At 51.9% G+C, this 24,227-nt stretch overlaps 2 protein-coding genes across 10 annotated transcripts in view; one reads left to right on the forward strand and one right to left on the reverse strand.

Annotated features, from left to right (window-relative positions):
- The window catches only part of SH2B3 (SH2B adaptor protein 3), a 38,984-nt gene extending 18,264 nt beyond the window's left edge, over positions 1-20,720 (forward strand). The window contains exons 3-8 of one of the 2 annotated variants that reach the window (XM_077875653.1): positions 16,136-16,237; positions 16,319-16,410; positions 16,496-16,593; positions 16,712-16,926; positions 17,019-17,190; positions 17,346-20,720. In XM_077875653.1, the coding sequence (XP_077731779.1) occupies positions 16,136-16,237; positions 16,319-16,410; positions 16,496-16,593; positions 16,712-16,926; positions 17,019-17,190; positions 17,346-17,641 (975 nt within the window). In that variant the 3' untranslated portion in view covers positions 17,642-20,720. The remainder of the gene's footprint in view (positions 1-16,135; positions 16,238-16,318; positions 16,411-16,495; positions 16,594-16,711; positions 16,927-17,018; positions 17,191-17,345) is intronic. The other variant, XM_077875654.1, reaches the window with a different exon arrangement.
- Positions 20,721-21,307: 587 nt separating this feature from the next.
- Positions 21,308-24,227, reverse strand: part of ATXN2 (ataxin 2) — a 116,312-nt gene continuing 113,392 nt past the window's right edge. For 7 of the 8 annotated variants that reach the window (XM_077875652.1, XM_077875644.1, XM_077875645.1 and 4 more), the window contains 2 exons: positions 22,783-22,951; positions 21,308-21,927 (listed from right to left, as the gene is read on the reverse strand). In XM_077875652.1, coding sequence (XP_077731778.1) covers positions 21,899-21,927; positions 22,783-22,951 — 198 coding nt within the window. In that variant the 3' untranslated portion in view covers positions 21,308-21,898. The remainder of the gene's footprint in view (positions 21,928-22,782; positions 22,952-24,227) is intronic. The other variant, XM_077875649.1, reaches the window with a different exon arrangement.

Below are 24,227 nucleotides of genomic sequence, written 5' to 3' on the forward strand. Positions count from 1 at the left end.
ACCTCAGCCCAGAGCCCTGAGCCCCCCATATGCACCACAGGCCTCGACTAGCACCGGAGGAAGTGGTCTGGTTGGGAGTAGCTGGGGGGTGGGCCAGTTGGACAGTGTGGTTCAGAGCCATCCCCACTCTGCTCCTCCTGAGCTGGGTGGCCCCAGGCAGGCAACTCAGTCTTTCTGGGCCTCAGGGGTTTTTGGTTTTTTTTTAAGGCAGCAAATAGCTTTAAAGACCCCCCCCCTCCCTTTTTTTTTAAGATTTTATTTATTTATTCATGAGAGACACACAGAGAGAGGCAGAGACACAGGCAGAGGGAGAAGCAGGCTCCACGCAGGGAGCTCGATGTGGGACTTGATCCCGGTCTCCAGGATCCGGCCCCGGACTGAAGGCAGCGCTAAACCGCTGAGCCACCCGGGCTGCCCTGGGCCTCAGTTTCCTCATCTGTAATACAAGGCTGGCCGTGTGGGAGAGGCTGTGGACACAGGTCTGTGCTGACCGGATGGTGGCGGGGCAGCCTGGGAGCCCCCAGCCCCGCCGTCACGAAGCGCACAGCCCAGCAGGGAGACGGTCTGGGGGACCCGGGTCTTGGGCCCCTGCGGCTCCCTGGCTGTGTCCAGGAGGCAGAATGGCAGCCTGGGCCCTTCCTGGAGGCTGTGTAGCCTCAGGTGCTGCTGGCAGCCCGGGGGTGGCCAGACCCCCGTCTCCTGGGTGCCCTGGGTGGGGGCTGTTACCCCGGGTGCCTGTCTCGGGCTCGCGGTCTGTCTTCGGAGGAGGGGGGCACGGGCACCGCACCTATTTCACAGATGAGGAAACAAAGGCCGGGAGAGGCAGGAGCCCCAACGTGGCCCCTGGGGCCTGAGCCAGGAGCCTGTGCCTCCAAGTGTGGGAAAGAGGAAGCAGAGAGAAAGGGATGTCCGCCGGAGGCCTGGCGGTTTCCTTTCGGAGGCAGGAGGAAGAGGAGGAAGAGGAGGAGGGCCCAGCAGGAAGCGGCCGGGCAGGAGGGGCAGCCTCCTTTGGCTCGGATAGACCGGGGTTGGAGTCCTGCCTCTGCCACCCTGAGTGGTATGACCTTGGGAAGGGCACTTTGCCCTCTCTCACTGTGCCTCGGTTTCCTCAAATATTTCCTAAAAATAGCTGAGTGGTGCCCCTGCTCCCTCTGCCGTGGGGAGCTGAGAGGGGCTGACCAAGCTGCTGCACCGAAAGCACCAGAGTGTGCCTGGTACGTGGTGGGGGTTCAGCAAAGCTCTGCCACTGTGGTTGTCGTCATTTGTATTGTTGACACGACAGGCACTGCCTCTGACACACCCTGTGGAATCACCACATGCCCCGTGGGGGGTAAGTGGGGATGAAGCTACCTCACTGATGAGGAAACAGGCACAGAGAGGTAGAACGACTTGCCCAAGGTCACACAGCTGGGAGCTGGAAGAGCCAGGAACAGCATCCGGCAGGAGCCTGCCAAGGCCAGGAGTTTGTGTTTTGGTCCCCAAACAGGTGAAGTCACGACCCTTTGCTGATAGCACAGTAGACCTTCAGGTTCCCTGCGGGGAGACAGATGGGAGCACTAGAGGCCAGTGGCACCCTCATCCCACCCTCTCCCATGATAGCTGGAGGCAGAAGGCCCCCACAGTGAGAACAGGGCTCCTGCCCCTGCTCTGCCCTGGGCTGCTTTGTGACCCAGGCTAGTCCTCACCCCTGTCTGAGCTGTGAAATGGGCAACAAAGGGGCTGGATCTGGGCCTTCCGGGCTTGGTGAGGGGAGGAAGGAAGGGGTGGTGGTGGGCAGGGCTCCCAGGGGGGGGCCCAAGAGCACACACGGCTGCCCCATCGGTCCCTTCCTGGGGTTCTGTGTAAAATCATTTTTGAAAAGTAGTTTGCCGCTCAGAAGAAACCCCTGACCGTGCTGAAACTGTGGGCAGATGCTATCAGGGTGCTTCCTTTAGCTCAAATTCTATGAATCCACACACAAGAAAGTGGCCCTGACTCCAGCAGGGGGGAGGGCAGTGAGGACCTTCATTTCTTCTCACCCTCTGCCCCCAGCACCTCCTGCCCCACAGGGCCTCCTGTGTCTGGTCATTGGAGGGACTGGGTGTTGGGACAAGACTGTCGCTGCAGTCTGGGCTGTGAGTTTTGCAGCTGGGGAGAAGGGACAGGTTGAGGTTCACATCTTGGCTCTCATGTCCTGATACAGGACTTTGGGCAGAGCGCTTGGTCCTTCTCAGCCTCAGTTTCCCATTCTGGAAAACATCATGTCAGTATGTTGCCATTTGGGGTGACTGAGTAAAAAGCATGCTCAGGAAAGGCAGTGTGTTCCCACTCGAGAGGCTGTGAAGAAGGGACTTCCTGGGGAGGAAGGGGCCACATCCCACAGGGGGGTCGTCAGGTGCCCTCCTAGGGCTGCGGTGGCCTGGCCACCCCACGGCTGCCTGTACTGGGCACCGGCTGACAGCCCTGCACACTCGGCAGGCCGCTGCTGGAAATCCCCCACCCACTTCTTTGTGAATGGAAAAGGAAACCAAAATGCACAAGAAGAGATCTTTGCATTCTGAGCGGCTGGCCCTAAGTGGTGATGGGGGGGGGGGGTAGCTTCCTCCCCCAGGGCAGGAGGGGCCACCTCAGCTTCCTTTTTGGGGCCCCACACCCCTTTTTCCTATCTCCCCTCTGAGCTGGGGAGGAGGCCACTGTTTTCCTCAGGCCATGGACTCCACTGACCCCTCAGCCTCTGGAAACAGTGGGTGACAGCGTACATGGGGGACCATGGAAGCAGGGCCCGCCACCTGGCCTCTGGGTGCTCCCTCCCTTGGGCCAGTGCCTGGGGTCCTCTCCTTACCTGCCAGGTGGTGTGGGAAGTCCACAGCAGCAACAGCAGCAGCAGCAGCAGCAGCAGCAGCAGAGAAAAACCTCTGCAGGGAACTGCATGGAGCTGAGGGGCCCTGCTTTGTCTCCTCTGAACTCTTCATGTAATCTAGGAAACTCTAATTTACCAGGAGCTCTTAATTGTTTGAGCTCTTAATTGTTTTTGATTTTGTGTTTTCTGTTAATAAAGTTCATGGCAGGAACTGTAGAGCAGTAACTAGAAACTACCTCCAACCCTCCTGCCCAGAGAGAACCAGCATTTCCATTTTGGTAGGCGTCTGTGTGACCTTTCTTCTTGCATTTCCTTTCTAGCTTTTCCCCCACCTTGAAGTCCCTTCAGCATTTGCTCATTCTTCATTTCTGCGCTTCTCTCTGGAGCCCCTTGTGCGCCAGGCACCTGGGGGATGCAGGCAGAAGCCTTAGGACAGCAGCCCCAGCCCTGCTGAGACAACACTCTTCATACTGTTTTGTTACCTGCTTTTTCTCACTTAGGTCTTGGACATTCTTCTGAAATATTTTCCGAGAATGTCTTTTTTTATACTGGCCCCGCAGCATTTCATTTAGAGAGAGAGGCCGCGATGTAGTTAATATTATCAAGTCTCCTAACTCAGTCATTTCTCACTTTCCTGCTCAAATAGATAACCGCGTGACAAACATCTCATACATAAATCTTGGTGCCCACCTTTCATTTCTAGGCTAACTTCCTAGAAAGGGAAGTGCTGAGTCGAAGGCTTTATGAGTGCTTCTACAGCTCTTTGAGCTTTATTTATTTTTTTTAAATATTTTTTTAAGCTTTTTTTTATTTATTGGAGAGAGCACGAGCAGGGTAAAGGGCAGAGGGAGAAGCAGGCTCCCTGCGGGGAGCCTGATGCAGGACTTGATCCTAGAACCCTGGGATCATGACCTGAGCCAAAGGCAGAGGCTCAACCACTGAGCCCCCCAGGTGCCCTCCAAGCTTTGTCGAGATACAATTTACAAGTAGGTAAAATGAACTTTTTTTTTTTTTTTTTTGTAAAATGAACTTAAAGTGTACAGCGGCTTTTGGTATATTTACCGAGTTGCACAATGATAAGTGCAATATGATTTTAGAACACTTTCATCATCTCAGAAAGAGACCTTGCACCGTTAGCAGTCCCTCCCCACTATCTCCTCCCTCAGCCCTGGGCAGATGCAGATTTGCTTTCTGACTCTATGCATTTGCCTGTTCAGTGCTTTTTGCATAAGTAGGATCAGAGAACATGCCAGTGTTTTGTGACCGGCTTCTCTCACTTGGCATAGTGTCTCCATGGCTCATCTGTGTCGTAGCAGGTCTCAGTGCTTGGCTCCTTTTTATGGCTGAATCCTATTCTGCTGTGTGGACGGACAGATGACACTCTGTTTATCCATTCATCAGTGAATAGTGTTAAGCTGCTCCTGCTTTCTAGCATACGGCTTGGCTCTCATGAATACAAGGCTGCTGTGAACATTCACACCTAGCTTTTTGTGCAGACAGTGTTTTCATTTCTTTTGGGTATGTATCTAGGAGTGGAGTTGCTGGGTTAACATTTTATTGCCAGGCCGTTTTCTGCAGAAGCTGCACCATTTTACGTTCCCACCAGCAGTGTGAGGGCTCCAACTTCTCCACATCCTCGCCAACACTTGTTATCTGTCTTTTTGATTGTAATCATCCTAGTGGGTGTGAAGAGGTATCTCATATGGTTTTGATTTGCATTTCCCTGATGGCTAATGATGCTGAGCATTTTTTTCATGTTTACCAGCCATTTCTAATGCTTGTGATAGATCCTTTTCAAATAGCCTTCCTTTCAAATAGGTTACACCCACTTATCACCAGAGGTACTGGCACTGGGTATTGTTTTAAAAACATCTGCCGACTTGTAGATGAAGTGGTTATCTTGCCCTTTTTCATTAGAGGAACTGACCATTTCTCTTTAAAAACCATTGATATATAATTCATGTGACATAAAACATTTCACCATGTGAAAGTGCAATTCATTGGTTTTTAGTATATTCACTGTGTGTGGAACCATCACTACTAATTCCAGAACATTTTCATCACCCCAGAAAGAAATGCATTACCTGTTAGCAGGCAGTCCCAGTTCCCATCCCCATCCTCCCCAGCCCCTGGCAGCCAGTAGTCTATTTCTGTTCTTAAGGATTGTGACCGTTTCTTTTACGTGTCTTGGTCATATACATTTTCTGTGACTTACAGGCCATTTGCAGCACTGCCTGCCTTTTTTCTTGTTGATTTGCAAAAGCTCTTTACATGGATATTAACTATCACATGTTGCTATATTTCCCTAATTGGCCGTCTGACTTCAATTTCCATCCTGAGGTTCTTCCTCTCTGGAGGCTTTTCAGCCTGGGCAATAAAATACAGTGCCCTTTGCCCGTACCGTTTTGTTCTTTGCTTTTCCTGCTTCAGGACCTACCCACCCTGGATAACGATTTAGGTTCTGTTCCAGTTTTGTCTTGGTTTTATTACCTGACACTTTTAAGTATTTAATCCATCTGGTTTTTTATTCCTTTGGCTGGTGTGATTTCCTCTTTTGATGTCTGTGAGATGTGTGTGAAGGCCCATCATGCAGGGAGCACTCACTGACCGTGCGCTCAAGGTGAGGACGGCAGCACGTCTGTCTGTGCGCAGAAGGGCAGGAGACCCTGGTGCCTCCCCGTGTGCTGCGATGGCTGCAGCTGCTATCTGGCCTGCTTCTTGCTCTTGCCCTTGTTTCCATCTGTTTTGGGGCTCAAGCCTTCCTGGCGCCCTGGAGGCCTTCATTTCCACCTCCTCTGAATCATCATTCTTCGAAGGCAGGCGGTGGGTCTCGGTGGTGACGGCCCCTCTGCTCTGGTGCGCTCCCCCGCCGACAGAGGTTGTTAGTTTTCAACCACAGCTTTTTCCACCCTCAGCCGGCTTGGCAGCCGCGGGGCCTCAGACCTGCAGCTGAAGCCCTTGTTGCTGGGGTGAGGGGCTTCCCCCAACTGCTCTGGCTTCATAGCAGGGCCCATAGCGGGCACCTCATCCCAGGCCCTGGGGTACAGGACCCCCGGCACGGTGACACCCACAGGGGCCATCCACAGACTCCATGGGCCCATCGGTGGTCTGGGCGGGGGCGGGGGTGTCCAAGTCTGCACAGCACACCCTCTGATGCAGCAGGAAGGCCCAGGCGGGCAGTGCCAGCTTTGACACTTGGGTGCACCTGGACACGTGATATGGCTTCTCGGTGCCATGGCTTCCCCTTCTGTCTTGACTACAGAGGCACTCGTAGCTGTAGGGTGTCCCTGAGACTAAGGTGGTCAGGAGAGGTGGCACTATGAAGGGAGGGCATAGCCTGGGGCAAGGTGTGGATGGGGCAGAGTACATTGGCCTTGGGGCTCCGCTGCCATGTGGGGGTAGGGATTCCTGGGGGGGGGGGACTCCGGGAGCAGGATGTGGTTGCTCAAGGTGTGGGCTGGTGGCAGCTGGTTTGCAAGAGGTGATGTGTACGTGTGGGGGTGTCTGGCTGGGTCCTGACCCCGCTCAGGACCATCTCTGGGCCTGCTGAGCACTCCCAGACGGAGATGCCATTTCCATCCTCAAGAGTGTTCCAGGCCGGCCAGGCCGGAGGTTGAATTGATTGAAGGTAGTTGCTGAACAGCCTGTGCTGTCTGCCAGTTCTTCGCAGCGGCCTGGAGGCTGGTCCTGATTCTGCCCCCCCCCTCCCCCCGACTGCGCTTACTTAGGTTTGGGCCAGGAACGGAGCCCCGCGTGGAGGTGTGCAGGGAGAAAGCCTGGGAGGGTGGCGCGCTGGCCCCCCTGCCCCTGTGAGGCCCCGTCTCAGGTGGTGCCAGGTGTGGGGACCTTGTCACCCTGCTGGTGGGGGGCAAGATCAACGGGTGAAGGTGCCAACGGGTCGATGAGCTCCTTGGTTCATTTGTTCAGTCATGCCCGAGTGAGCGCGGTCCTTCTTAAGCCGGGCCCCTCACAGGCCACCCTTGGAGTGAAAGCTCACACCCGTCCTCACAAATGGTTCATGCACATTTGGCCACTCTGCATGAGCCAGGGCACCCGCATCTTGGGGGCATCGAGCGAATGCCAGGGAGGTCCCAGGCTGGTTCTGTTTGTTGGGGGGCTGTCTTCCTCTGTATGGGGGGGTCTCCGTCTCTGGGTGTTTGTCAGAGGGAGGTTGCTCTAGCATCTGAGAGGAGCTTTGTGTCCCTGTCTCTGTGATTCTGTGTGTAGGGGGAGGGGGTCATCTCCATCTCTGAGAGGGGGCTTTGTGACTCTGTCACTGTGAGTCTGACATGCGGGGGACCCTTACGGGAGTGAAGTGGAGCTCACTGCAGGTGGGACTGTAGACAGGCCCCCAGGCCGTCTGTCCCGGCATTTCTGGTTAATCACCTATATGATAGGCCCCCTAAGGGTCCAAGAGCAGGAGAGGGGGAGGACAGATGATGGGGCTGTGTCTATGCAGGATTCTTTTTTAAGATTTTATTTATTCATGAGACACATACACACACACACACACACACACACACGCAGTGCGCGCGCACGAGAAGGAGGGAGAGAGAGAGAGAGAGAGAGGCAGAGACACAGGCAGAAGGAGAAGCAGGCTCCATGCAGGGAGCCTGACGTGGGACTTGATCCCCCGACTCCAGGATCACACCCTGGGCCGAAGACAGCCACTCAAGTGCTGAGCCACCCAGTGTCCCCCACCTGTAGGATTGTTTTACTTGGGGGTCTGTATCACCATGTCTGTGCCTGCCTTTCTGGGGCTCTGGGAGGATGATGTCTCCATTTCTGGCACTGGGTGGGGGCTTTTGCTTGCTAGGAAAGGGGGGAAACTGACTTGATCCATGTGGCTTTTCCAGAAGCTTCTCTCACCACTTACCTGTTCCCCAGAGAGGGGACACAAGACACAGAGAGCAGACCAAGGGGGAGATCTGGCTTACAGTGAACTGGAGGAGTCTGGGGGACTCCTCTGTACTCAGGCAACACGAAAGTCTGCTTACAGGAGCCCTAGGGGGTAGGTTCCATTATCATCCCTATTTTACAGAGGAGGAAACAAAAGCACAGGAAAGTGAAGTGATTTATTCCGGGTCACCCCAGAGAGAAGTGGCTGAAGCAGGCATTTGAAGGGCCTGTGGAGCAGAGGTTGGGGCCCAAGAAAGGAAGTGACCTGTGGTGTCTAGTTCCAACATTTGTTCGGCCCCTGGAACAGGCTCACTGCCTTCAGTTCACCCCCAAAGGAGCCAGGGAACATCTGCCTGTGCTTCCCCACATCTATGGGCTGGGGCCCCAGACACCCACCCAGCTACTCAGTCTCTCCTCTGGCATACAGGGCCCTTCCCAGCACGTCCTCTGGGCCGGACCTGGTGCTGGGCCCCACCTCGGAACGAAGTTTGGTGCCCTGTCCCCACCCCGAGAGGAACTCCCAGTCAGACGTGGGGGCAGCTGCCTTGTCAGGAAATTATGGCCAGGCCTGATAAGACCCCAGCCGAGGGAGAGGCACAGGAACTGCACTAACCACGGCTGAGTGACCAGAGAAAGCTCCCTGGAGGAGGGGAGGCCCACTCTGGCGACGCCACAGTCTGGATCAGGCACTGTGTCCCACACACAGAGGCCTGGCATGGGGGAGCCCAGGGTTGGCAGGAACCATCTGGATGGAGGCCTGGTGTTGAGGGCTCTGGGGCTAGGCAGACCAGGGTCTGAGCCCCGGCCCTCCACAGCTCCTCTCTGAGGCTGGGGGCAAGCTGATCTGTAACCTGGGGTTAACAGTGCTGAGGTGGGGTGTCTTCCTTTCAGCCAGTCCTCTCCCCAGCCAGCTGGAGCCCTGGGAGGCCCAGCTCCTGTCCCTGCATGTCCTCCATTCCCCCCCCCCCCCCCTCAGTTGACCGCAGCACCTTGAAGCACCCTATCACTCCCCCATAGCACTCATTTGGGTGGGGCTCTGCACTGGGGCCATACCCTGTGCCCCACTGGCCCCCGGCACTCAGGGATGCCTGGCAAATGGAAAGCTCATAGGAATGAAACTGAGTCCCCCCCCCGCCACGGTTTCACATAAATCTAGCTCTTAGCAGCTATGGGTCTTGACCCAAGACCTAAGTAAGCGCCACTTCAGGAAGGCCCTCCCTGACCACAGTGTCTAAATACAGTCACAATCACATAAACTCCTTTACTTCTTTCCCTGCATTTATCAACCTATGAAATAGACTCCATGGGGGCTCGGTTTGTTCACACAGCAGCCCCAGCACCAAGCCCAATGCTGGCAAATCGTAGGTGCTCAGTTTCATTCCTATGAGCTTTCCAGAGGGAATGGCAGGTCATGAGGCCCAGGGTGGGAGTGTGCTTGGTACACCTAAAGAAGGGTGGAGGCCAGGGCTGCACTCAGAGTGGGAGAGGAGAGGAGGTCGGGGAGGGTGGACCAGGAACTGCAGGGTCTTGGGGGCCAGAGGGAAGCCTTGGGCTCCTCCTGGCAGCCAGATGAGGTCCAAAGCAGAGGGATGACAGGAAGACTGGTAGGTGGCAGCTGTTTCAATGCTGCCCCCCTCTTGAGAGGTTCAGGATGTCCCCATTTTCTGGCCCCTCACTCTGTAGGGGGGATTCTCTAGGAGTACCTCTCTGCCCCCAGGGTCCGGGGCGGGCGGAGGGGTGTGTGTGACCTTCCTGCCTAGCACTCCTCTCAGGAGTCACTGGGTTTCAGATCCTGGGGTTCCCTCTCAGAGGCCACAGGCCAGATGGCTGTAATGTACCCTGTGTTGTGATCAGGCCCCTGGGAGATTTTCTTAACCTTGGCACTGCCTTTGTGAAGTGGGGATTAAACACCAGCCTCATGGGTGGTTGGAAGGGCATGGAAGGCCCCCCCACTGATCCTCAGGCAGACAGATGGCCCGGAGCAGGGTGGTGAGGGTCTTCCCACCAGAGTACCACCATACTTAGGATTGTCCCTTATACTGGGACAATGACCTTCCTGCTTCCTTGATCCTGGGACTTCCATTCTTCAATATAATCTTTGTGGAATTGGAAAAAATTTTTAAATGGTGGTGGCTTATGAATTCAACAGTCCGGGAGCCACTGGTGGACAGCCCAAGCCCCAGGGCTGGCATGTAACAGGTGCTCATGAAGGGACATCTGCCAGCATTTCTAGCCACAGCCAACTCCTCTGCCATCTGAGGGATTTGGCTGTACCTTCTGGCCTCTGAGCATTGGCCCCTGCTGTGCTCTTAGCCTCCAGTGCCTTTCCTTCCACCTTTTCCACTTGGGTGGGTGGGGGTGGGGGGTGTTGCTCAGCAAACACTTACATAGTCACTTACTCTGTGCCCTACTGAAGACAAAGATGCAAAGAGAGAAGGGAGGCCTTCCTGAGCTCACGGTGTCGAAGTGGGGAGACAGCTGTGCAGGCTGACTGCAGTGGGATGGGGAGACTAACAAGGAGGAAGGCTTCCACAGAGAGGGACCTTTTGCTTCTGAGATTGAATCTTCCTAAGGCCTGCGTTCATCCCCCAGGACCTTTCCATACCCACTGGAAGCATCTCTGTACACTATCACTAGATTCTCATGGGAGGGTAGTGGTATTGTTAGGTCTTAAACAAGTGAAGACAGGTGGGACAGGTATCACTTGTCCATAGAGAACAAGGCAGAATTGAGAGGCCAGGACTAATCCCCAAACCCGGAATGGGAAGGTTGCTGTGTGGTAATTGTGCGGGTCCTAGAGAGCTTTCTGAGTAAGACACTGGGTAGCTGGAGTCATGGGAACATGTGCTTTTAATAGGTTTCTCTGCTTGGGTATATCCCAGAGCCTTCCATAGATTGTGCATGGGATTCTCCATGCGCAGGAGGCCACCCTGTCTTGGAGAATCCCTCTTTGCATTGGCTGCCAGGTAGCTCAGAGACAGATTTGTATGAGTTGTCTCCCTCCTGGCTGGAGATCCCTGACTAAAATCTTTTTTTTTTTTTTGGTGGTTGGGGCAGGAGGAGACAAGTCAGGGTATTATTATTATTATTATTATTATTATTTTTGTAGTTAGGCTGGTGTTTTGATACCCATTGGTAAGACTTGATTGAGCACTTTCCAGTTTCACCCTTTGTTCATTCATCCAGGTAGCACTCATTCAAAGGCTCTGGGTGGGAATGAGGGGACTTAGCCATCTATGACTGGGATCTAGAATTTTCTCTGAGTCTTTTAAGTTTTCAAGCCCTCATCTAATATCACATCCCATCCTCCCTCTATTCCTGGGAGGTCAACAAGATCTAGTTACAGGAAACTGAGGCTATTGTTAGTGCTATGCCCAAGATCCCAAAGGTACTAAGTGGTGGAGCTAGGACTCCTCTAACCACTTGGAGCTGGGCTCCAGGCCACTGAGATGCTGCCTAGAGGCCATGGGTACTGTGGCAGAACCTAGGTCCTGCTGTGGCTTGGACCTAGACCTCCAACTGTACACTGTATTCTACTTCCTGTCCCACTGCTGTTTTTTGTAGGAGAGGAGTAAGGGCCCAAAAAGCCATGGGAGAGACAAGACGGCCAGGGGGCTACTGTGGTCTGGGAGATGGTGAGAGGCCTCTCCTCAAGGCTTTCACTGGATAAGGGCTTCCCCTGTGGCCAGGTAGGATGCAGTGGATGGAATAAGGTCATTGAAAGGACCTGCCCTGCCCACACCACTGGGCCCTCCGTGCCAGGCCCTTTGCTATTTGGGTGTGAATTAGGTGCTGCCTTCCCTCCCAGCTTCCCATGGAGGGAGTGGTGAGAGTTGGTCTGGCTCAACTAGCAGGTATGCTGCTGTTGAGGTATTTAGCATGAGCTCCCAAGGGCTTCTGATCTGTATATCCAGCTGCCATTTTCACATCTCTGCCTTAGAACAAACAAAACTGACTCCTACAACCTCAAGACCCCATAGGGACTTCTGGGGCCCTACTGTAACCACTTCACTGTGTGCATGAGTCCCATCAGCCTCCTCAGGCACCTGTGTGCTTTCCCACCCCAGGGCCTTTGGAAGGGCCATCCTGGTGCCAGGGAAGCTCAGCTATGCTCTCCTCTTAGCTGAGGTGAGTCCACATTGTTTCTGTGGCCCTTCACTGCTTCCCCCACCTGCTTATCTGGGTGCTTACTGTCTCCTTCATGTTGGGCATCTGTCTCCCTTGTTCTTGCTGGGGTTCCAGCACCTGGAGTTCAGTCCCTCTGCTGTGACAGTCCCTCTGCTTGTGAGGACATGGCAGAGTCAGATTTAGCCTGTTACCTTGGAAGATGCTGGAAGGGCCATCCCGGCCTAACTTTGCTCATGGGGAACAGCAGCAGATCACAGGAGTTTCCAGGTGACAGCAGGAGGGAAAACAAGACTGACAGCAAAGGGGGAAGGTCTGGTTCCAGCTGTCATTCTCAACCCCCCGGCTGTTTTGAAGGCCAAAGCCCCATGGGTGGGGGTAAGGGGGCCTGTGGGTTAATGGGGGTCGGGGAATACTTGGTAAACCTGTAGGTAGAGGTAGGGATGTCCATGCCACCCTCTAAAAGTACAAGAGCTGACAAACCTAGAGCCAGAATGGTGCAGTCTTAGAGAAGCACATGGAACTTTCTGCTGTTTTTAATGTCCACTGAATAGACTAATTGTTCTCTTAGGCTCACCCTGCTCTCTGGCTCCTTTATGTTCTTGATCTTTTTAAAACAAACTCAGAAGCACTTGAGACAACTATGTGTTGTCTGCATAGTTATATTGAAATACATTTTAATATAAATGACACTCTTTTGTTTTTCCTTTAAGTTCATCATGGCACTTATACAAATATACATAGGTAGGTTAGGTTACCTGTGGATTTCACTGCAGGATGGGCTGAAAGAAGGCAGGTGTGTATCCAGTCCCTGGGCCATTTTGAGGGGAAGCTGTAGTAATGCAACACAGTGGACCCCAGGCTTTACCCACCTTGGGTGGCCTCATACCCCAGCTTAAAAATTTAATAGCTGTTTGTCAGGCCTCCCCACCCCCCCCCGCCCCCATTTGCAGTAGCTCACCCAGGCACCATAGCAACTGTGGGAGGAGACAGCAACTATTAAATATCTCTGCTTTACAGATGATAAAACTCCTTCAGCTCAGGGTGTGATCCCAGAGTTCTGGGATCGAGTCCCAAGTCGGATTCCCCACAGGGAACCTGCTTCTCTGCCTCTCTGTGTTTCTCATGAACTAATAAATATAGGTGATAAAACTGATGGGTAGGTGGACCTGCTTGGCCAGGGTTCTGTAAGAAGTGGCAGGGACAGGACTAAACACTAACATCTAGAGGGGTAAGAGAAGTATAAAGCCTTAAAGTCAGCTATAGAAGTGCGAGCCCTCCTGTGGAGATAGTATCAGAGCTGACCTGCATCTTTGCCTTTGAGCTTTCTAGCACCCAGGGTGAAGAAAGAAATGGGTTATTCCCCCTGGAGCCACAGTGGCCATAGGAAAGCAGCTAGCTTTGTGGATGCTGGGAGCCGAAACTTGCTCCCAGGATGGGATGTAGTGAGTGACATGCTACTGTTTATACCACATTATCTGGAGTGGTTTGGCCATTTCAGTCTCCCAAGTGTGACTCAGCAGGTGGGGTAGAGGGCATGCTAGAGAGGGGAACTTGAAGCCCCCTAATGTTCCTGTAGCTGTTGAAACAGCCCCTGGGTTTGCGCTCAGCTCACCATCTCAGCTCTGTCCCATATCACACCTCTCAACAGGGAAGGAATCCATTGGTCCTTCCATACATGGCCAGTGCTCTCAAATCCTGCTCTAGACTATCCAGCTAGAGCTGTGGCCACAGGCAGGGTTTATCCTGCCCCATGCTTACCCACCACTGCAGTCTGAGCAGAGCCTCTGGCCCCTCTCCACCATCAGGCAGCACAGTAGTATGATACTTTAGCTGTGTGGCAATGGGGGAGACAACTGGGCTGGCTGGGAGCAACTGTCCCCCAGGCTGCCTGGGAGGGGTTAGGAAGAATCTGTGTCATCTTAGCCAGGGGGCAGATGGGAGCCAGCATCTGTGCAGCCAGGGGTGGCTGTGGGGGAGGTGGGGGAATCCTCTTCACCACTGACTGCCAGGTCAGCAGTTCCTCAGCTGCTGGGGATAGAGCTGGCATGGAGGCCCCACATTCAGAGTGAAACCAGTGGCTTTGCTGGTTAATCTCAGCATTCACCCTGGGGCCAGGGCCCAGAGCGGAACTGAAAGGGAGACTAGGTCTGTTCCTCCTTGGCCTGGCCTACTTCCTCCCAGTGATCCTGAGGGCCCAGGGCCAGTGGGGAGACTTGAGGCCAGGCAGAGCCAACTTCAAAAGTAGGAGAAGGAAAGAAACAGCTCTTGTACCTTACCCATTTTGCAGAAAGGAAACGGAGGCTCTGAGAGGCTGGCTGGCTGTGAAAGCTGCCAGCCATATGCACTCCAGCACACCCAGGGCCCATGCCAGTACTGCACGAGACTCCTGTGCTCCCCACATTGCCCAGACTCCAAGGCTGAGACACTGGGATCTAGGGGCCATCTAAGAGAAACCTGAAAGATAAAACCCCCTGGCTAGTGCTGGTCACTTAGGGCTGGGACTGGCCACCTCTTTGAGCTTGCTCCTTCCTTTATAAGATGTAAGATGAGGCAGTCCACCATGGTATATGTCAGGGGTTCCTAGAGTTGTTATTCCCTTCAGATTGGTGGCGGCAGGTGCCTGGACTGGAAGAGCCCCAGTTTGGCCAACCCTCTCCTGTCCTGCTGCTCCTTACCTTACTGTTCACCAGCCCTCCTGTGGATGTGGAGTGGCTGACAGCAGGTGGCCTAGCCCTGGTGTCACCATCCTATCAGAGGTGTCTGGTGCCTCCATGTCCCAAGCAGTTCACACATGGCTTTGGGGATGGATTCTTGTATTACTTTTTGACAAGGCAGCTTCTGCCCAAGATGTGGTCAGAGTCCTTCAAAGCCACAGTGCCAGGAACTAGCCTTTGGGCCTGGCTTGTTTCCATTTCCTTGCCCCTGCCGGGCATTGGCTTGGTAGGGCTGGTCCTTCCCAGATGGGCCTGGCTGTCTCCAGGCCCCTTGGGAAGAGAAGTACTGGAGAATGGGCATCCAGTTGAGCCTCTCTGTCCATCCCCCCATCATCTCTGGCTCCTTCCTCCATTCTTATCTCCTTCTGGCCCCTGCTCAAAGCAGCCATTGATCATCTCATGACCCCAGAGAAATAATCTTGGCACCCTTATCACAAGAGGAAGAGGAAGAGATAGGGGAGGGGGCAAGGAGGGAAGACCTCTTTTTTGAGAAACTGCTGCCCCAGAGATGCTGGCTCCTGTGTTCTAGGATACCCCAGAGCTTCCTGCTCCCTGGGAACAGGCATCTGCAAGGTCAGCCCCTACCTTCAGCCAGGTTCAATCAAGACCCAGAAGAGGAACTCTCACTGGCAAAACATAGGAGACCACCTTCCATGCACTCTGAACCCTGTCCTGTGTATGTTGGATGTCATGGGAGACCCCTGGGCTCAAGGTTTTGTGTAGGTTTCCAGCTGGTTCTGAGGCCAGCCATACCAGGCTTTGCCCCTTTAGGGATATTGGCAGAAGCCCCAAGAGCCTGTGGCTAAGCTACTCTGCGAACCCCGCCCTGCAGCCAAATCCACCCTTCCTTGTCCTCAGACTTGAAGACAGGTTAGGGTGGCAGTTTGAGGTTCTAGGCTATAGGCTAGAGGTTCTAGGTTGTAGGAGGGAGGTGGAAACTCCATCTACCCTCCCTTAGGCAAAGGAGTTCACCTCGAAGACCTGAGTTTCTTCTCTAAGATGTGATAAGAGTATGTTTCCTATGGCCTGCACTAATGGGGAACTGATGAGGGTCGGCAGAGGGACCAGAGGTACGACAAAGGCCTTGGGTCCCCCAGCACCACAGAGGGAAATGTGACTTTGAACGGATACCCTCATGTCCACTCTCTGGGCTTTTTTTGATGAGGAGGTCAGCAGCCATTGTGATGTGGCTGGGTTACGGGGAGATCTCTGCTCTACCAGGGGAAGGAGAACCAGATGTCAGCAGGCAAACACCTGACAGAGATAGCTTCAGATAAAAGGACAGGGTGGGGGTGGCCTTCAGGTAACATAGGTTTCTGAGGACCTCAGTGTTTGGGGTGTGGGGCTACTGCTTAAGAGGCTACAGGAGAAGGGCCCTTGGCAGGCTCATGCAAGCCAGAATCTTTCTCCAGGTTTGGGGTACCTGCTTGGCAGCACCATGAGTACTCACTCACCCAGCTGAGCCCCTGGGGAGACACAGGAAAAAAAAAAAGAGGCCTGTGTGGGTGAAGGGCTGTCAGGGACAAGCCTCAAGTGCCCTACCTTGGTCTCCTAGAGTTCAAAGCCCAAGCTACAAGCAGCCTGCTCCAATATCCAGGAGGTGCGGCGATGCACACGCCTCGAGATGCCGGACAACCTCTACACCTTTGTCTTAAAGGTGAGTGACAACTTTTCACACCCAGGAGTCACACCTACACACCGGAGGCATCTACATACCTGTTCCCTTCCTCCCTGCCAGGTGAAGGACCGGACAGACATCATTTTTGAAGTGGGGGATGAGCAGCAGCTGAATTCCTGGATGGCTGAGCTCCGGGAGTGCACAGGCCACGGGTGAGGCCCCAGACGGGAGGGCCCTACTTCTGGAAGTTTTTCCTGCTCCTCTGGTTTACCCAGATCCTAATCTCAGCCTCTTCAGCAGGCTGGAGAGCACAGACCCAGAGATGCATATTCCCTCAGCCCTAGAGCCTGGCACATCCACCTCTCCAAGGGGAAGCACAGATTCCCTGAACCAAGGTGAGTGGGTCCAGGCCTCCATCCTCCATGTAAGTTGGAATCAGCTTCAGCCCAAGACAGAAGGTATGCAATGGGGGGTGGTGTGGGGGGTGTCACCATCACCCATTTTGTCTACCAGGTGCTTCTCCTGGGGGGCTGCTGGACCCAGCCTGTCAGAAAACAGATCATTTCCTGTCCTGTTACCCCTGGTTCCATGGCCCCATCTCCCGGGTGAAGGCGGCTCAGCTGGTTCAGCTGCAGGGTCCTGATGCTCATGGAGTGTTTCTGGTACGGCAGAGTGAGACACGGCGTGGAGAATATGTGCTCACATTCAACTTCCAAGGCATAGCCAAGGTATGGGGCATGGTAGGTGGAACCGTACCCACCAACCCCAAGGTCAAGGCCCTCAGGCCAGTGCCTGAGCGTACTTTGCTCTCCTCCCGTAGCACCTGCGCCTGTCGCTGACTGAGCGGGGCCAGTGCCGAGTGCAGCATCTGCACTTCCCCTCTGTTGTGGACATGCTACACCACTTCCAGCGCTCCCCCATCCCACTGGAGTGCGGAGCTGCCTGTGATGTCCGCTTGTCCAGCTACGTGGTAGTCGTCTCTCAGCCACCAGGTGTGACCCTTGATAAAGGGGGTGGGTGGCACAGGGACCCAGGTAAAGGGTAAAAGCTTGCTGCAAGCCTAGGAGCATAGAGATCTGTTTTTGTGTTCTTCCAGCATCTACACCCGGTCACATGTTGGTCTCTCTTTTGGTCCCTTGTCCCCCAGGTTCCTCCAACACTGTCCTGTTTCCATTCTCCCTCGCTCATTGGGATTCGGAGCTGGGCCTTCCCCACCTTAGTTCTTCTGGCTGTCCACGGGGGCTTGGCCCAGAGGGTCTCCCAGGCCGATCCTCTCCCCCAGAGCAGATATTCCACCTGGTGCCTTCGCCCGAGGAGCTGGCCAACAGCCTACGGCACCTGGAGCCTGAACCTGCCAGTCGAGCCCGGGACTCAGACTACGAAATGGACTCCTCCTCCCGGAGCCATCTACGGGCCATAGACAATCAGTATACACCTCTCTGATGGGCAGCGAGGAATCCCCAGCCTCACACATGCCCCTGAGGAACACAAGCAAGCAGAGATGTGAACTTGTGAATGTAACTTTCTTTCCTTCCTTCCAGAGAGAGTTTTAAGGGACACTGTTAACTGCTCATTCCAGTTTGGATGTGACCCTTCTATTAGGCCTGTTGAAGGGCCTCCTATAAGTTTCATCCATCCACCACTTGGCTTTCTCCTCATTGTTTACAGATGTAGTTCTTGTTCGCAGATGCCACTAGTTCCTGCCCTGAGTCCCTAGGACCAGGCCCCGTCCCTCTTATAGGAGGTGGTGGGGTGAGGGCCAGAGCTGGCGGTGGAACCTTGGTTCTCTTTTTCACTGACATTGTCACAGCCGATGGCAGATTCTCGGGGGTGGGATGGGGTGGGTCGTCAGGAAGCCCAAAACACTAACAAGCCCTGGATTCTCATATTGGTTTGCCTGTTGTAGCCTCAGCCCACATGGCAGGTCTGCCATCACCCATGCCATAGGTGAACACACCAATTCTGCTCTGACTTGCAGCTTTAGTTTGGACAAAGCTCAAGGTTAAAAATGACTTTAAACATTTTACCTCAGATTAATTTTTCAAAGGATTCAGGTCTCAAAACTCAATTATTGCTTATTTCATTGCACTCTTTAATACCCAGGCAACAGAGACAGCTATGCAAACCTTACTTGACAAGTTCCCGGTCTGAGCCAGCATGCCTGGCTTCCATGTCTTTTTCATCCTCAGGACAGTCACCTGCTGCTGAGTAGCCACTGTCCTTCTTAAATGTAGGGAAGTGAAGTTTTGTCACCCTTTCAGGGAAATTCAGGCAATTACTGAAATAGGAGGGTGGCAAGGATAATTCTACCCTGGTGCCTTATGAATAAAAAACTGGATTGTGGTTTACAGCAGCTTTATGGTGAGAATTCAACTAGTTTAACTAAGGGGCAAGGGAGGGACAAGCAAAATGGGAGGAAGGGCTCCTAGGCCCTATCTTCTGGTAAATCCTTCACCAACAGGGCTGGCTCAGAGCCCCCCAGGCATCTAGTGGCTTATGAACTATTCTACAAGGTTTTAGGCTCAATCTTGAGCCAAAATAGGAGCTAGGAGTCTGGTGCCACAGCTAATGAGAAACTCTTTTAACAGCCCACAATCAGTTTCTGTTCCAGCTGCGTACTGCTTCATTTGATGAGGAATGTGTGTGCATGAACACATGGGCACACATCATCTCCCAACAGCCCAGGGGGTCCTAAAGTCCAATCTCCATCTATACTTTCCTTTCACCAGTAATACAATTCACAGGGCGGCTGGCTCCTCCCAAAACTTTCATGCAGAGGCTCAGAAACAAGGGGGGCAGTGACTCTGGGGTGCCAGCAGAGCCATTCAATATAGCCACCAGGCTCACCAAAGTGGCTTCTAGAAAACTAGGAGTTTAGCACACCTTAACATTTATAGATACATCAGTCTTAGCCTCTAACTACTGCTTGCCTTTTTTGGGGTGAGGGTCTGGTCTGCTCCCTCCAGCCATTCTCTGTATTTCCAGAAGTCAGACTTTTGCTTCTAGAATTTTCTGGGTTTTCATTGTGGGGGTGGGGATGAGTGGAGGGAGCAAGCGGTGTCACCTCTTCACTACTTTAAAAACGATTGTAAAGCAGATCCGATCCAGATTTGTGGTCTTTTTCTAAGGACACCTCTTTCCTTCTACACATCAAGCAGGTCTCTCTATGTAACGGATGCTAAGTGTGAACCAGAGAAGTAAGTGCTATTCTGGATTTCTATTAGAGAAAGCTCGTCACAGGAAGTCAATGCTGAGAAGTCACTGGTACAGATTGTCCCCTTATCGATACAGGAAAGGGGCCAAGTAGGCAACAACCCAAGGAAGCCCCCTCCCTCTCACTAGAAGGGATGGGATCTAAAAATCTGGGATTTGACATTTTTAAGCCAGGGGCACTCGCTTCTGAGCTTCTCACCATACAGTTCTCAGGCAGTGCCAGGCACAGCAAACTAGCAGCTCTCATCCACTGGCTACAAAGAACACGTTCTGACTGTGACAGAAAATTGGAAATCACCCACCTCCAGACTACAGTATAAAATGCTCAAGAAAAACACTTTTTAAACATGTCCAATTTACAAGGACAGCTCAAATACATTCTGAAAAAAAGCCCCCTCATAGACTGGGAAGAAGTGACACTGAGCCAATGCCTTTTGTTTCTGCTACAGCAGGTCGAGATGGAGGAAAAGGAGTAGTGAGTCCCTGGGCTTGATGCCTTCACAGGCAATGAGGAAATGATCCTGCTGGCTATAGCCAGCCTGCCACGGTCACAGCATACCCCACCACCCTCCTGGCCCCAACGTGACAGCTGCTGGCAGCAAGAAGCCAAGCCAACAGCCTCCACTGAGAGCCCAGGCTCTGAGTGCCAAATGGACAGTAAGCACCACGATCCCTTATCTCTAATTACAGACAAGGATAGCTTGACTGCTCCCAACACCATCACTTCCTTTCTTCTGTCTTGAATAAACTTTTAGAAACTAATAGTCACCAGCACCAAAGAATTAAGTCAACTAACCTGCCTTGAATTTTAGACCAGCAATCCATATGGCTTTATCTGGTATAAATCTTCTGCCTTTGATCATTTCTGGACCGTGTAGGAAAAAGGAATAGCAATCATTAAAATCTTAGGCCAGAGAACACTATTTTTACATAACAGTTTCTTAATGTAAAATCAAGGCCTTGAACTCTTTCCCTAAGTGTCATCTGAGATTCCTTCATGCTTTTAATTCAGGGCTATGTCTCATCACAAATGTCATATGAGCTCTAACATCTCCCACAGGCTAGAGGAACTTGATAGTATATTATCCACTGCCTCTTAACAAGGACACATCTGACACCCAGTGTTTGGAATAAGTAGCACAATGTAATAATAACATAATAAATGGATCCATTCTGTATCATTATAGGCAGAAGGTATTGGCAAATTTTTATGTATTGTTTATGTACTGTACAAGTAACTTATTCTCAAATAATGCAAATTTTGCTATAATGTACAAATTGCTACACATGAATTAAAAAGTTTTCAGAATCTTGTTGCCACAATATCTAAAGGCTCTCGTAACAGGACTATGGTTTCTTCAAAATCCTTGCTCTCCTCAATTACTTGCTTTTCCCTTTGTCCTCCCACAAATGGGGAACATGAGCAATGCTGAGAGTCTACAGCAGTAAGCTACTTTGTACATCCCTGCACGGTTTTAGCTTTTCAGCCCTCTGGATTTACCAGTTTCTTTTTAAAAAGTATCGCCTGCCCCCTACTGGTAAATCAGATGTGTGAATCACGAAGACTTCAGACTAACACCACTCATCTGTGTTCAGGAGATATTAAAAAGGAAGCTTACAGAACCAGCGTCAGGCTGAGGATGTGGGATCTCAGTGCTGCCCAGCTCTGGCCAGCCTTCCTCCTCCTGGAGCGGACCTTTATCCACCAAAGAGAATGTCTCAGTCTTGTCTTTTTCTAGAGATACCTTGAACCAGAACTAAAGGTGAAGAAGAAAAGTCATTTGACAACTAACCTTCCAGGACATTTAAGAAAGCACACTCAGCCCTCCTGCCTTGATACGAAGTATCCTATAACAGAAATATCTTAAGCTTATACAAACACACACTAACTTGGTATCAGTTTTTAAAACTTTTTTTATTTTTTAATTTTTTTTAAGTTTTTATTTTATATTATCTACAAAGTAAAAGTTTTTCCCTTAACTTAAAAGTTGAACCACTGTAGACAGTGATCACTCCATCAAACTTGATTTATAAATAATAACCCGTCATTTTGACGGTAAGAATTTACTGAACCTTTGTCAAGTTTAGTAAAAGGGCGTTCCAAGTCTTGATTATTATTTTTTTTTTTTAGCAGTAATAGCAGCAAGAATCACTCTTGTTACTTTTGCTAGCTGATGTGTTCATGACTTTCGAGGGTCATTAAAAAATAAATAACTTCCAGTTTCAGCAAGCAGAGCTGGGGTACTTGCGGGACTCTGAAACAGCATATGGAATTATGGAACAGCCCACAAGTTCCTAAATGCCTCTACTCGGTCCAAATATCTTCCACTGCAAGTGAACTGTTAGCATTCCTATTGGATGTTACAAGAAATCAACATATATTTTTTAAAAACAAAATAAATGAAATTCTAGTTTTCTGTGCTTCCAGTTGGTAGAAGCAGTAGAAGGGAGGAGGGAATTTGGCCTTTCGGTTCCTCCAGGGCAGCCTTACAACTGCTGTTGGTGGTGGGCTTGTACTGTAAAAAAGAAAAGCGGATATTTAAACAGAGAACTGGCAACACCACACATTAGCCTAGTGTCTCTGCAGCACATGACTGTAATCTATCCTTGTGCTAGCTCAACAAGGCTCAAAATTTAATTCACTCTCCCCCCCCACCCATCTGCACCAAAAGGGGGAGGGGTAGGTGGGGGAGTAGAAACAAACCAGTCAGATGTAAAACCACTTCAGATAAAACTCCCAGAAGACTTGTTGCTCATGGGGTAGAAAAAAAGTCCTTAACATACCCCCTCCCCAAATACTAGCCAAGCATCAGTATTGCTTTCAGAGTAACAGGTTAGACTGTGAAATATTGCCATGGCAGCCATCAAGTATTAGAGCACAATCACGGGGCCTTCTCTCCCTGTCAGGGCATACGCTGGAGCTAATGCTACACTCAAAACCAATCCACACACAGCACACTTTCTATTCAGTAGTATTCTCCAGAGCTACAATCAAACTCTGCCATGGTGGTAGCCACCCCCGTCAGACTGGGGGCGGGGGGACTAAGGAAGGAAAACGCTGCCCTGTACAGCCTATTATAAACAAGGAAGGCCAACTGAGTCCTAAGCATGCATCAGCCACACAGAATGCTGCTGCTGCTTCTCATCAAGCCAAATCCTGTATACCATCAGAACACACACAGACTCGGTCGGCTCCTGGAAGCCTCAGGCCCTGACACTGAACTGATCGTCACAGTCCCTACTGTGCACACTCTGACGGGTCTTGCTAATTCTCAAATGCGGGGCTTAAAGCGCTGGCCCTGCCTGCCATTCGACCTGTGCGAGCAGAATGCTTTGGGGTGCCCGGCGGCCCCTGCACACACACGCCTCACCTGAAGGGTGCGTCATATAGGGGAAATGCGCTGTTGTCGAGACTGGAATGGGCTGTAGTGCACTTTGAGCGAGGGCGGCCTGGGGACCGCCGGGTGGCTGTGTCGTCATTAGCATCATTGGCGCATGGGCAGTTGGATGAGAAGGAACCATTCCTGACTGTACATGAGCCTGAAACAGAGAGCTCTTTTACGCATACAGGCAACATCTCCAGCTTAAACAACATGTCAACTGTGTTCCTTTCACTGGGCTGGGGCAGGAAAGGCCAACAGGGGGCCCCCCAGGGCCCTTTCTTTTCTCACTAGGGGACACTCCCTAGTGGATCATCAACTGACCTACAGACATGCTTCACCCATTAGCAGGTCCGGTAAGGCTGAAGGAGCAGGCGCCCAACAGTCTGGGTAAAAATAAGGGCTGCAACATCCTAGCCTTCAACATTTCTGTTTGCTGGATTCTATGTATGTGGGGCAAGACTGTTACAAAGCTCAGATATCTGATCCAAGGGCAGCTTTCTCAACTTAATAGATAAGATGCAATGATGCTTCAGAATCTGGCTTCTGAGTGGGGCCTGAAGTAGTTTTAAAGATAACTTCCCTTTTAAATAGGAAAACAGGTGATGATAGTAATCTACATGGGAATTACTTAGCCCTCTTGTGGTCTGCTCCTCCCTTCTGTTTCTTGCCTGCTCACCAGCACATCTCTGTGAAGAATGAGTCGGGGCAGCGAGAAGTGACAGTCTTTATTCTAAGAGATAAGCTGACTGAGCAGGAGGAAGAGGCTGCAGTAAATAGCTCCAATGAAATGGGGAGGAGTAATGTGAATTTATCTGGGCCAGCCCTGTGTCCCTAAACCCAAGTGATAGTGAGTGCAACCTGGTCTCACTGTCAGGTTGGAAAGGGTTTAAGCCAGCTTAAATCGCTGGATCCCAGCTCTGGGGGGAATATGGCAGGGCCAGGAAGAGCCCTCCTTTCCTGCCTCCCATACTGTGCACTTGTTCTAGACCACAATAAGCCTTGAATGAAATGCTGTTTTTACTCTCTTACATATTCAAATGGGCCCATGGCATATCTGGACTTCCCTAGAAGTGTTAACCTTTTTCTCTTTCAGCACAAAACCACAAAAGTGAGGTTTTAGGAACCCCAACTTACATGTAAATTCACATACCTACTTAGCCACCAGCCTCTGCTAACCACCTACAGGACCCCAGCTCTCATGAAGCTCCTGATTCAGCCAAACCACGCTGGCCCACACCTGAGCAAACCAGCTTCCCTCCCCACTATCAAAAACAAATCATCCACTGCAGTGCACCACACTACAGAACCCTCACTTGTGCAGAGGACACCCAAACCTCCCAGACCTGTGGAACTCTAATTACAAGGTCGCCTTCTGAGAGTGAGCTCCAACTGAGTCGCATCTCTAGCCCCTAGCACGCCAGAGCCTCAGTGGC

This window comes from Canis aureus, chromosome 27 (genome assembly GCF_053574225.1).
Source record: "Canis aureus isolate CA01 chromosome 27, VMU_Caureus_v.1.0, whole genome shotgun sequence".
Taxonomy (NCBI): Eukaryota; Metazoa; Chordata; class Mammalia; order Carnivora; family Canidae; genus Canis; species Canis aureus.